The sequence below is a fragment of the Somniosus microcephalus genome, chromosome 11 (assembly GCF_052327205.1).
Source record: "Somniosus microcephalus isolate GS21.2 chromosome 11, FLI_Smic_1.0, whole genome shotgun sequence".
Lineage (NCBI taxonomy): Eukaryota > Metazoa > Chordata > Chondrichthyes > Squaliformes > Somniosidae > Somniosus > Somniosus microcephalus.
In genome coordinates this window covers 46,345,722-46,358,839 of record NC_140997.1, presented here as the reverse complement: position 1 = coordinate 46,358,839, position 13,118 = coordinate 46,345,722, and the positions used below count along the sequence as shown (strand labels likewise).

The 13,118-nt window shown below is 42.2% G+C and overlaps 1 protein-coding gene across 1 annotated transcript; it reads right to left on the bottom strand.

Annotated features, from left to right (window-relative positions):
- Nucleotides 1-5,338: 5,338 nt before the first annotated feature.
- igfals (insulin-like growth factor binding protein, acid labile subunit) lies at nt 5,339-10,669 on the bottom strand. Its single transcript, XM_086000601.1, has 2 exons — nt 10,581-10,669; nt 5,339-7,508 (listed from the first exon to the last, which is right to left on the bottom strand). Exons 1-2 carry the CDS (start codon nt 10,594-10,596, stop codon nt 5,698-5,700), a joined length of 1,827 nt encoding a protein of 608 aa, XP_085856727.1. The 5' UTR covers nt 10,597-10,669; the 3' UTR covers nt 5,339-5,697.
- Between the last annotated feature and the right edge of the window lie 2,449 nt (nt 10,670-13,118).

The window sequence follows — 13,118 nt, the reverse complement described above, 5'->3', positions numbered from 1 at the left end:
GCAGGATAGGCACACCAACCTCGGTGTTCTTGCTCAGGCCAACATCCCCAGCATTGAAGCTTTGACCATGCTCGATCAGCTCCAATGGACGGGTCACATTGTCCGCATGCCCCATACGAGACTCCCAAAACAAGCGCTCTACTCGGAGCTCTGGCACGGCAAGAGAGCCCCAGGTGGGCAGAGGAAACGCTTCAAGGACACCCTCAAAGCCTCCTTGAAAAAGTGTAACATCCCCACCGACACCTGAGAATCCCTGGCCCAAGACCGCACAAAGTGGAGGAGAAGCATCCGGGAAGGCGCCGAACACCTCGATTCTCTTCACCGGGAGCAAGCGGAGGCCAAGCGCAGGCAGCGCAAGGAGCGCACGTCAACCCAAGCACCCCACCCACCCCTTCAACCATCGTCTGCCCCACCTGTGACAAGAGACTGTAGGTCCCGCATTGGACTAATCAGTCGCCTGAGAACTCATTTTTAATGTGGAAGCAAGTCATCCTCTGTTCCGAGGGACTGCCTAAGAAGAGGAGAAAACTTTGGGAATTGACAACATAATCTACTGGTTAGGAATCAGCCAGAGATATGAAATTACATTTAATATTGCAATAATTATTTTCACAAACTGAATCCTTTCTCTTACTAGAGCTTATGTAGAAATAGTACATTGTCTGGTGACTGCCTTGTGCATATCTGCTTGTTAAGAATGCCACCTGCAGCTGGGATATTCACTTTAGGTGAGGATTGTCATGATATATAAACTTTAATATCCATCACTAATTTAAAAAAAAACTCAAGTGATTGCTTCTGAAATTAGGTTTCTTAAAAGTATTTATTCACAAGAAACAAAACCTAATGGCATTATGTGCTAAAGAGAGTGATTTAAAGTGTGTAGTACCATCAATGCTATACTGTAGATAGTTATGCTAATTTGAATATATTGCTGATTTAAGTAAGATTGCTCAATGACATGATCGCAGTCAGCCTTATGATAGGGTGATCGGAAAATGGCCTCATAGGTTAGCCCAGTAACACAAATGTTAGTGCTGAACAACTGATTGGGAGTCTGAAGTTTGAGTTCCAGTTCTGACTCATTTGCATTTGGGGTTTCATCTGGAGGCAAGTTTTGCTGTACTTGCTGTCTCATTTGCAAGTGAGGGAAAGCAGACACTTACACAGTTGTTTGGCAAGGGGTGAGGTGGGGCTTAACCAAGGATTGGGATTCCTAGACGAAGGAGGGTTTGTTCCACCCTCCTGTCTGAGCAGATGAAGGGCCAAAAGGAAATGATGAAAATAAAGGAATAAGTATCAACCGAGAGAATTCTGGGATAACTGGAATTATAACTATAGCATGAATGTCAATATTTATAACTACTGCCTGATGTTCGACATTTCCATCCTTGATTTCTATTGTGCGGGGTGTAAATTTCCATTGAAGCTAGACTGCAACTAAAATGCCTCCATGATCTGTGTTACCAATGTTCTGAAGGGTATTGGTTTTGGATGGGCTGTATTCCCCCATGACTTTTTCAATCTTAAGTACAGAGTAGTCATCTTGGGAACCATACAAATTGCTGATTTCCCCACTCCCCGAGTTGCATTAAGTGTTACATTTATGAGGGAAGGGTTTTTTTTCTCGTCATTATGTAATGTAGGTCCTGGGTAAGAATTCCCAGATTAGGTTCAGCAGAGCCTGGTGAAACAACATAGCCCTCTATGCTGCCACAGCAATGTGCTTTTACCCTAACCTCACTAAACTATTCCCAAGTGAATTTCCATTTTCTGCATCAGTTTGGGCCAAATTCAAACAACTGAAAAGGACAGTGTGTTCATTAATAACTACAGGAAACTTTCGATTAACCGGCCCCTAAATAACTGGAAATGTCGGTTAACCGGCAAAATTCAGGAGTCGGTTTCAGCTAACTTTTATTACTTGCACAGCAACAAATTGAGTACGGCAAGGGTTTGGCTGCAGTTGTTGCTAAGCTACAGAGACGCTTGCAACTTGTGGACGTTCTTCTGAAGCTGTTGCTAAGCAACAGGGTTTGTTGCTTCATACGGAGCTCTAAGGTCCGTATCTTTCACTATAGCGTTCGGTTATCCGGAATTGTTGCTGAACTGGCACCACGTCGGTCCCGTCCGTGCCGCATACCAGAAAGTTTCCTGTACCTAATTCCTATGCTCCTACTTTCTGTTTTTTAGCTGACACTCTGGGGAATCATAGAATAAAGACTAGGGGTAGTTCTCCATATGGAGGGAAAAGCAAGAGAGTCATTACTACTGTAAGAATATTGGGCATAGGAGTAAAATGGACACCTCTTGCTTGGCCATATCAACCACCCTGCATTGTGAATCATTCAAAGTGGTGAAGTTTAAATCTAAACTGCTGATGCAAGTCAATTAATCACATTGTGAGGTCATTGTCCAACAAGGATATGCTAATATTGGAGATTGGTCAGGACAACAGAAAAGCAGGAACTAGCAGAGACAGGTTGGTGCCATTCCACGTTTGTGTATGGAAGGCATCCCATGCTCTTCTGTTTGAAGACCAGGACCTCAAACCAAGCTCCTGGTCTACAGAGCAGTAGTGATACCCACCCTCCTGTATGCTTCAGAGACATGGACCATCTACAGCAGGCACCTCAAAGCAGTGGAGAAGTACCACCAACGCTGCCTCCACAAGATCCTGCAAATCCATTGGCAGGATAGGTGCACCAACGTCGGTGTTCTCGCTCAGGCCAACATCCCCAGCATCGAAGCTTTGACCATGCTCGATCAGCTCCGATGGATGGGCCACATTGTCCACATGCCCGATACGAGACTCCCAAAACAAGCGCTCTACTCGGAGCTCCGACACTGCAAGAGAGCCCCAGGTGGGCAGAGGAAACGCTTCACGGACACCCTCAAAGCCTCCTTGAACAAGTGCAACATCCTCACCGACACCTGGGAACCCCTGGCCCAAGACCTCATAAAGTGGAGGAGAAGCATTCGGGAAGGTGCCAAACACCTCGAGTCTCTTCGCCGGGAGCAAGCGGAAGGAGCGCAAGTCAACCCAAGCACCCCACCCACCCGCCCCTTCAACCACCGTCTGCCCCACCTGTGATAAAGATTAGGTCCCGCATTGGACTCATCAGTCTCCTGAGAACTCATTTTTAGTGTGGAAGCAAGTCATCCTCGGTTACGAGGGACTGCCTAAGAAGAAGATGATCAGAGATTGGCTGGAACAATGGAAGGGCAGAAACTGGTAGATAGGCTAGCAGCAAGATCACATTAACCATCTGGGATGGATTTAAGATATCTCATGTTCCTTTGAAATGCCAGGCAAGAAATAACAGGTTAAATTAATGAGTTAGACAAACAGGATGGCCATTATCTGTTGAACAGAGATGAAATTGGGAAGGTGCTAACCACAATTTTGATGGTTATGGGTTGGGGCAGAAGTGTCATTAGTGATTGACTTTCCAGGAGAGAAAACAGCCGTGGAGAAACCTGATCAGTGCAGTGCAGTTTCTTTGTTCTCTGGTTAAAAGCAGAGCCAGGTTTGCAGGAGAAATTGTGGAGTCAAAATGAGGAGTCATGTACAAGGCAAGGGAGGAAGGCGCAACGTGACGGGGTGAAAGTATTGGCGAATGGGACACTGAACTCTACCCAGAGTGGAGCAGGTAATATCAATTCTTGCTCTGTTCTACATAAGAACACAAGAAATAGGAGCATGTGTAGGCCATTCAATAAGATCATGGTTGATCTATCTTAACTCCACTTTCCCGCACTATCCCCATATCCCTTGATTCCCTTAGTATCCAAAAATCTATCAATCTCTGTCTTGAATATACTCAATGACTGAGCATCCGCAGCCCTCTGGGCTAGAGAATTCCAAAGATTCACAACTCTTTGAGTGATAGAACTTTCTCTTCATCTCAGTCCTAAATGGATGACCTGTTATTCTGAGACTGTGATCCCTAGTTCTAGAGTCCCCAGTCAGGGGAAACCTCCTCCCAGCATCTACCCTGTCAAGCCACTTAAGTACTTGCAAGTATTAATCTTTTACTTGTTGACAAAGAATCACTATAAATGTAATGGTGTCAGTCTCCATGCATTCAACCTTTCGTCTGCAAATTTCACTGCACTACTCTCCCAGATGTCCTTGTTCAGAATGGGATTTTGGGAGGCTTGGGAATAGGGCTCTCGGGAGACAACGGGGAAAAAAAACAAGGAAAAAATAAGTGGAAGAAGGTTTCAGACTTTCACAAAAAATTATATAAATAATTATGGAGCTTGCATTTGTTTCAAAACAAACCTTGTACATTCTGAACTAAAAGGCAAACAGCAAAGCATTCGGACCATGAACCTATCTCGTCAGAAAAGCGAATATCTCGTATCTCTACAATACTTATTTGTAACATGATACATAAATCATATTGAACAATTCTATTTAAAATTTGAACACTATCATTTTATATACACTGGACAATAGACTACACTCTGTTTCCTTAGGATATGAAATAAGTAAGAGATAATTTAATAATGGGGGCCAAAATTCTTGTTTTTGTTAATTTTAATGATATTGTCAACTTGAATAAAAGTATTCTGTGAGTCAATTTTAAGAACATAAGAAATAGGAGCAGGAGTAGGCCATTTGACCCTTCGAGCCTGCTCCACCATTCAGTAAGATCATGGCTGATCTATCTCAACTCTACCTTCCCACACTCCCCATATCCCTTGGTTCCCTAAGTATCCAAAGATCTATCGATCTCTGTCTTGAATAGACTCAACAACTGAGCATCCACAGCCCTCTGGGTTGGAGAATGCCACGGATTCACAACCCTTTGAGTGAAGACATTTCTCCTCATCTCAATTCTAAATGGCTGACCCCTTATTTTGAGACCATGACCTCTAGTTCTAGACTCCCAGCCAGGGGAAACATCCTCCCAGCATCTACCCTGTCAAGCCCCTTAAGAATTTAATACGTTTCATTGAGATCACCTCTCATTCTTCTGAACAGTTGGGAATATAGGCCTAGTCTACTCAATCTCTCCTCATAGGACAATCCCCTCATACCAGGAATCAGTCAATTTTCTGAAATAAATGAATCCATAATTGCCCCTAGGTATCACTGGGAAGTAAGTCTAGTTTGGGGTAACAGTCTAATCGAAGCCAAATATCATATTTTACTCATATACTTATTTGGTACAATTAGCAAAGGCAGGAATTTTGTTGTTCACATTCCTACTAAAGTTGCCCTCTCCACCACCCCCACCCCCATTGTGTTTCTGCTTTACCTAACAAGTAAAATCATAAGGAATTTGCACTGATTTTGGCAATAACAATTTCTGATTTCTGTGAAAACTTTGAAACAAAGTAGAGAGCTTTTACTAAGTTTATGCAACCTAATGCTCAGGTCAGTGCAGTTACTGTTACTTTAACACTATCAGCCAAGCTTTGCTTGCAGAATCAATTATGATAAGCTTATTTATATATGTTCACTAAGTGAGAAAGAAACATCCTACCATTAGCAAATTACACTGGAAACATTGGGTTCCAAACCAAATAGGCATGTCTAGCCTTGATTCCATAACCAATATTTCATTTGGTATAGTCATAATTGTATATGCAAATTACATCTGCTTGTCAAAGGTAAAATACCATAGCAGTGTTGCTTGAACAATATGTATGTGAACATTGCAGGAACCCATGTTGTAATTGATGTTAGCAAATACCAAAATAGTCATCACTGATGTCTCTCAGATCTGTACTAGCAATGGTTTGTGGGCTTGCACACGTGATGTTGTTATATGTGTACATGATTGTATGAGTTTCATCTTCTACTGCTGATTCGAAATAACGAGGAACAACATGGGGATTCTTCAGACAATAATCCCTGAGTGACTTCAACAAGCAGTCACAGTGCCACTTGTTACCCTCCAACAATAATTGCTCTAATTGTGATGACTGCTCCAAAAATTGATCTGGGAAATACCTTAAAGAGTTGCCCTTAAGATTCAGATACTTTAACTTGGTCAATGGTGTAAGGGTATAATTATAGAAAAACTCAATAAAGTTCTCTGATAAATCAAGCCAAGAGAGACGTTGAAGAGGCTGAAAGGTGGTATCAGATATGTATGCAAGTTCATTGCACTTTAGTAGAAGATATTCCAGATTTGGTATACCTGTGAAGGCCTGAGGAGATAGCTGTATCAGTTTGTTGTACCTGAAATCCAGTTCCAAAAGCTCTTGCAAGTCACTGAGGCTCTGATTGTCAATAACTGAAATGAGATTGTTTTGCATGAAGAGTCTTCGAAGGCTGATCAATCCAGAAAATGTGTTTGGTTGAATTCTAGTGACTGCATTGTTTTCTAAATGCAGGCTATGAAGATTAGGAAGACCTTTAAAAATGCATTCTGGTAAATTCTTTAAAGAGTTACTGGATAGATTCAGTACAGCTACTTCACGAAGGCCAACAAATGCCCCTGGTTTGATCTCCTGAATCTGATTATTGTTCAGAGTGAGGACTTCCAATTGTATTAAGCCATCAAATATGTTTTCAGAAAGGCTTTTGATTTTGTTGTACCCAAATTGGAGTTCCTCCAGAAACTGAAGTTCTCTGAATGTCCTGTGCCTTAACCCTGTGATGGAGTTGTTGAGCAACCGAAGTACATGGAGATTTAGGAGTCCAGAGAATGTTTCTTCATGTAATACAGTAATGCGGTTGTGGGACAAGTCTAACCATCTGAGAGATTTCATTCCCATAAAAGCTCTAGGTACGATGGTGCTGATCTGGTTATAACTCATATAAAGCTTCTGGAGCTTTTGCAGCTTCACAAAGATGTTCCCCTTTATGACTCTCAACAGGTTTCCTGACAAATCAAGTTCCTTCAGCTCTGTCAAACTGATAAACAGTTGGGACTGAAGATAAATTAACCTATTTCCTGCCAAAATAAGCTCCTTTAAGTTTGGTAAATCATGAAAGCCCGCAGCAGGCAAAACCGCCAGATTATTCCATCCTAGATTCAGGTACCAGAGGTGGGAGAGGCCAGAAAACAACCCATCTTCAATTTTACCAAAGTTGTTATTGTTCAGGCTAAGTAAGCCAAGAGACGGAGTGTGGAGGAATGCATTTGGTACCAGGTATTTCAATTTGTTCCTTTCCAAATGCAGGTGGACCAGTAGTTTCAAACCGTAGAAGGCATGTTGCTCAACACTTACTATGTTGCTATTCTCCAGGTTCAAGAAGTCCAGATTGGACATGTTCCTGAAAGCATGGGATGGAAGAACTGTAAAGTTGTTACAGTCAAACCAAACTGCTTTCGCATTAACTGGAACCTCTTTAGGAATGCTGGTAAGATTATGAGAGCTGCAGTAGACATTCAGTTCTTCACTGTAGTCATCAAAAATACAGGTGCACACTTGGGGGCATTTGACATTTTCATCATCTGACTGTTCCTCTGGTGGTAACTGTGATTCTGTTCCCAACAGTGGGATGAACCTCAGACAAACAATAACCGATAAAAGGCAAAATTCTAAAAAAAAAACACAACATGCAATCAAAGATAATAAAGCATTCAGGATTTGGATAATGTTTACATTATAATCATATCACTTTGACGGAAATGAGAAAAAGATCATTAAAATAAATGATCGATCTCCATGGCATTGCTCACGTTAAGTCAGAGGCTGTTTATTAGGGACAGGAGCATTATTAGAGGGCAGTTAAAGTCTAATTGCTCTCAGGTGCATAATGAGATAGGTAAGAGGTGATTGTTTCATTGGAGATTTTTTTAATACCTCTTTTAAAGATTGTTTTGCATCTGTTATGTCTGAAATGTGAAGTATATTGAATATAATATAACATGCAGGGTGGATAAAGGGGAACCAGTGGACGTAGTGTATTTAGACTTCCAAAAGGCATTTGACAAGGTGCCACACAAAAGATTATTGCTCAAGATAAAAAATCACGGGATTGGGGGTAATATTCTGGCGTGGGTGGAGGATTGGCTCTCTAACAGAAAGCAGAGAGTTGGGATAAATGGTTCGTTCTCAGATTGGCAACCAGTAACTAGTGGTGTTCCGCAGGGGTCAGTGCTGGGTCCCCAACTCTTTACAATCTATATTAACGATTTGGAGGAGGGGACCGAGTGTAACATATCAAAGTTTGCAGATGATACAAAGATGGGACGGAAAGTAGTGAGTGAGGAGCACATAAAAAACCTGCAAAGGGACATAGACAGGCTAAGTAAGTGGGCAGAGATTTGGCAGATGGAATACAATACTGGAAAGTGTGAGGTTATGCACTTTGGCAGGAAAAATCGTAGAGCAAGTTATTATCTTAATGGCAAGAAACTGGAAAGTACTGTAGTACAAAGGGATCTGGGGGTCCTGGTGCACGAAACTCAAAAAGTTAGTATGCAGGTGCAGCAAGTGATCAAGAAGGCCAATGGAATGTTGGCTTTCATTGCTAGGGGGATGGAATATAAAAATAGGGAGGTATTGCTGCAGTTGTACAAGGTATTGGTGAGACCGCACCTGGAATACTGCATACAGTTTTGGTGTCCATACTTAAGAAAAGACATACTTGCTCTCGAGTCAGTACAAAGAAGGTTCACTCGGTTAATCCCGGGGATGAGGGGGTGGTCATATGAGGAGAGGTTGAGTAGATTGGGACTCTACTCATTGGAGCTCAGAAGAATGAGAGGCGATCTTATTGAAACATATAAGATTGTGAAGGGGCTTGATCGGGTGGATGCGGTGAGGATGTTCCCAATGATGGGTGAAACTAGAACTAGGGGGCATAATCTTAAAATAAGGGGCTGCTCTTTCAAAACTGAGATGAGGAGAAACTTCTTCACTCAGAGGGTGGTAGGTTTGTGGAATTTGCTGCCCCAGAAAGCTGTGGAAGCTACATCATTAAATAAATTTAAAACAGAAATAGATAGTTTCCTAGAAGTAAAGGGAATTGAGGGTTACGGGGAGCGGGCAGGAAATTGGACATGAGCCTAGGTTCGGAATGATCATGGCCCTGTGGGTAGTGGAGTGGGCCCAAGGGCCGTGTAGCCTGGTTCTGCTCCTACTGTGTTCTAATTCTGTGTTAGATTTCAGGAGATGGTTTTATTCCTGTTCCTGGCTGGGGTGGAGATCGCCTTTACAGAAGGTAAGTACTGTAGAAAATATAGGGACAGAGTGATCTCCTGGAAGAATTTCGATCGCCTAGATGGGTCGGAGAGGAATTTCCCAGATTTTTTTCTCCCAAATTGGCCATTGGGTCTTTATCTGGTTTTTCGCCTCTCCCGGGAGATCACATGGGTTCGGGTGGATGCAGAGTGATAGAAGATTTGAGGTTAGGATCAGATCAGTCATGATCTTATTGAATGGTGGAGCAGGCTCGAGGGGCCGATTGGCCTACTCCTGCTCCTATTTCCTATTTCTTATGAATGTCATTCTGTACTTGTAATATCAAATCTCTGCATTATTTTTTCTATATAGCAAAGGAAAATAACTTTAATTGGGAAAGATAACAGACTAAATTTTATTCCTATAATACCACTGTTAAAAGGAATCACCGTACTTGTATTTAGGGCTTTGTTGAATTGAGGATTTTTTAGTTCCCAATAACAGATGCTCAGGAATTATGTGTTATCTGAAAATAAATCTTCCCAGATTTTCTCATTACACGTAATCTAAGATTACCAGTAACTGTCCTCCTATTTTGTACCACACAGAGCCATGGGGACCAATTTTACCAGCTTGAGTCATCCTTCAAATTAATAAATGATATCAAGATTATATAGAAAGATGTCACCTCTGAGGTCCTGCTGAGACAGTTTGGGTGGACGTTAAAGATCCCGTGACACTATTCAATGAGTCTTGGGCAACAGTCGCAACCAGAAGAAAACCAGATTAACAGGCAATTCATCTCATTGTTGTCTGTGAGGCAGTGATGATGCAGAATGACTGCTGTGTTTACGTACACATGGAGCGGCATTAGGGTCATGCGATCGTGCAATTGCATGCGGCCTAAGCCAGTCAGTGGCCTCGAGCGGATCCAGTGATATGTTTAATGTTTTAGCGATGTAGGGGCCCCAAACTGAACCTTTGCATGGGAAATGTGCGTGAAACACTTTGAAACATTTCAAAAACATCATATGGCAGTGAATAAATGCAAGCTTTTTAAAATGATCTCTTTTTTTTATATATACATTACAAAGAAGCGCTTGTTTTGACATTTGTCTGAAAAAAAATTCTTCCACCATAGAAAGGAATGCATGGAGCTCCTACAAACTTATTAATTTAAATTGGTTTCCAGTTTCCTATAAAAAAATGTTCCATAGCTTTGAAGAGATTCTTAACCACTATTAGCACACTGTTGTTTTTCTGGCAGTTTCTTTCTCATTTCAAATGTATGAAATTTTCATGAGCCAGCGCTACTGTGGGATCTTTATCTTAGGCAAATACTACAAAATTGTAGGTAAGAGAAAAGAAATCACACACAACAAATCATGCACAATGTAGAAATCCATCGTATGCTCTGGTGTTAAAAACAAGTATTAGCTATTAATAAACCCCCTCCTCACCCCTCCTGAAGCAAAACATCTTACCCACAGATTTGCTCATTTTCTTACGAAGCTTTTTCTACAAAAAATAATTTCCCAGTTGTCTTGCGTCCAGCTCAGATGATGCAGGTAACAAACTGTACAGAATTATGGCCTTATTTTACACAACTTCAGTGTCATGGGATAGCTTCTTTCCACCGATTAGCCAGCACAACTTTCCAAATGTCTCATTCTTTTCTTATTACAGAAGTCTTTTGACTCCCCCACTGATCAGTGGACTGTGTTGATGACCAAATGGCAGTAAGCCAAAATGGGGTCATCAGAAAAATAAACATCTGGCACACACGGTAAGGATAGAATCAATAGTGTTTACTTAGTGCATCCACATGTGGCAATATTTAGCTACTTTGCAGCCACAAAGCATGCTGCCAACGCAATGTCCCTCTGGACAGCAAGTACATTCAATAAAAAAATCTGATAAGATCACACCGTCTGGCCAGGGCGAAATACTTATTTAAAGCATTACGCAATCTTGTCAGTTTTGTCTCCATTTAGCACCAAAGTGAATGATACCGCTAAAATGTGTAGTAACAGTAGATGTGATATTAGCTGGTGTGATTTTATCCGGTATGTACTCTACACATAACGTGATTATCGCAGCAATTTGCATTTTTGTAGCCATTCTCACGCCAGAGAGCTATACCAGAAGGTAAGGAGAATACCCACTGGGAGAGAAGAGTAATTTAGGGTAATGGGAGAATGGACTGAAATCATGCTTTATGCAACTCAACCCACTGCAGCCCATCCCAGATCAACCTGTTTGGATTGATACATATCTGAAATGAGCTATAACGCGCTAAGCCTAATAGAAACATAGAAGATAGGAGCAGGAGTAGGCCATTCGGCCCCTCGAGCCTGTTCCGCCATTTAATGAGATCATGGCTGATCATCCAAATTCAGTATCCTGTCCCTGCTTTCTCCCCATATCCCTTGATCCCTTTAGCCTTAAGAAATATATCTAACTCCTTCTTGAATATATTTAATGAATTGGCCTCAACTGCCTTGTGTGGTAGAGAATTCCACAGGTTCACCACTCTCTGGGTGAAGAAATTTCTCCTTATCTCAGTCCTAAATGGCTTACCCCTTATCCTTAGACTGTGACCCCTGGTTCTGGACTCCCCTGCCATCAGGAACATCCTTCCTGCATCTAGTCTGTCTAGTCCTGTTAGAATTTTATAAGCTTCAATGAGACCCCCTCTCATTCTTCTAAACTCCAGCGAATACACGCCCAATCGACCCAATCTCTCTTCATACGTCATTCCTGCCATCCCAGGTATCAGCCTGGTGAATCTTCGCTGTACTCCCTCCATGGCAAGAACATCCTTCCTCAGATAAAGCGACAAAAACTGCACACAATAGTCAAGCTGTGGCCTCACCAAGGCCCTGGACAACTGCAGCAAGACATCCTTGCTCCTGTATTCGAATCCTCTCGCTATGAAGGCCAACATACCATTTGCCTTCTTAACCGCCTGCTGCACCTGCATGCTTACCTTCAGCGACTGGTGCACAAGGACACCTAGGTCTCGTTGCTCTTCCCCTTTTCCCAATCTATTGCCGTTCAGATAATAATCTGCCTTCCTGTTTTTGCCACCAAAGTGGATAACTTCGCATTTATCCACATTATACTGCATCTGCCATGCATCTGTCCAATCACTCAACCTGTCTAAATCATACTGGAGTTTCTCTGCATCCTCCTCACAGCACACATGCCCACCCAACTTTTTGTCATCTGCAAACTTGGAGATATTACATCTAGTTCCCTTGTCTAGATCATTAATATATATTGTGAATAACTGGGATCCTAGCACTGATCCCTGCGGTACCCCACTAGTCACTGCCTGCCGCTCGGAAAAAGACCCATTTATTCCTACTCTTTGCTTCCTGTCTGCCAATCAGTTCTCTATCCAAGTTAGTACCTTACCCCCAATCCCATGTGCTTTAACTTTGCATGCTAATCTCTTATGTGGGACCTTATCGAAAGCCTTCTGAAAGTCCAAATACACCACATCAACTGGTTCTCCCTTATCTATTCTACCAGTTACATCCTCAAAAAATTCCAGTAGATTAGTCAAGCATGATTATTTCAGTATTTCAGTTTATTACCATTATATTTAAGTGTTGGTTATTTTTTGGTTATTTCTGTAATATCTAGGAGATATTGGGCTCTAATTGACTTCAAGATGTTAATTAGACCATGCGGCCTTAAGGGGAAAGGGTGCATTACTCACAGCTGCACCTTAGCAGCAGAACAATACATTCTGTGTTGCATGACAATACAGGTAGACTATCCTTTATCCGAACTTCCGAAAACCGAAAACCTCTAAAAACCGAAAGTTTTTTCGTTCAGCGTAAGTCGTGCGCTCGACATGACCAGAGTGGCGCACGACTTACGCTGAGCAGGGCAGAGGGTCACAGAGTTCCCTCCTGGGTAGGAGATTGTAGGCCGAGCCGGGCAGTGTGAAGGAGATACCGGGAGAGTGAACCCAACAATACAGCGGCCGGTCCGATAGCTGCAGCGGCCCG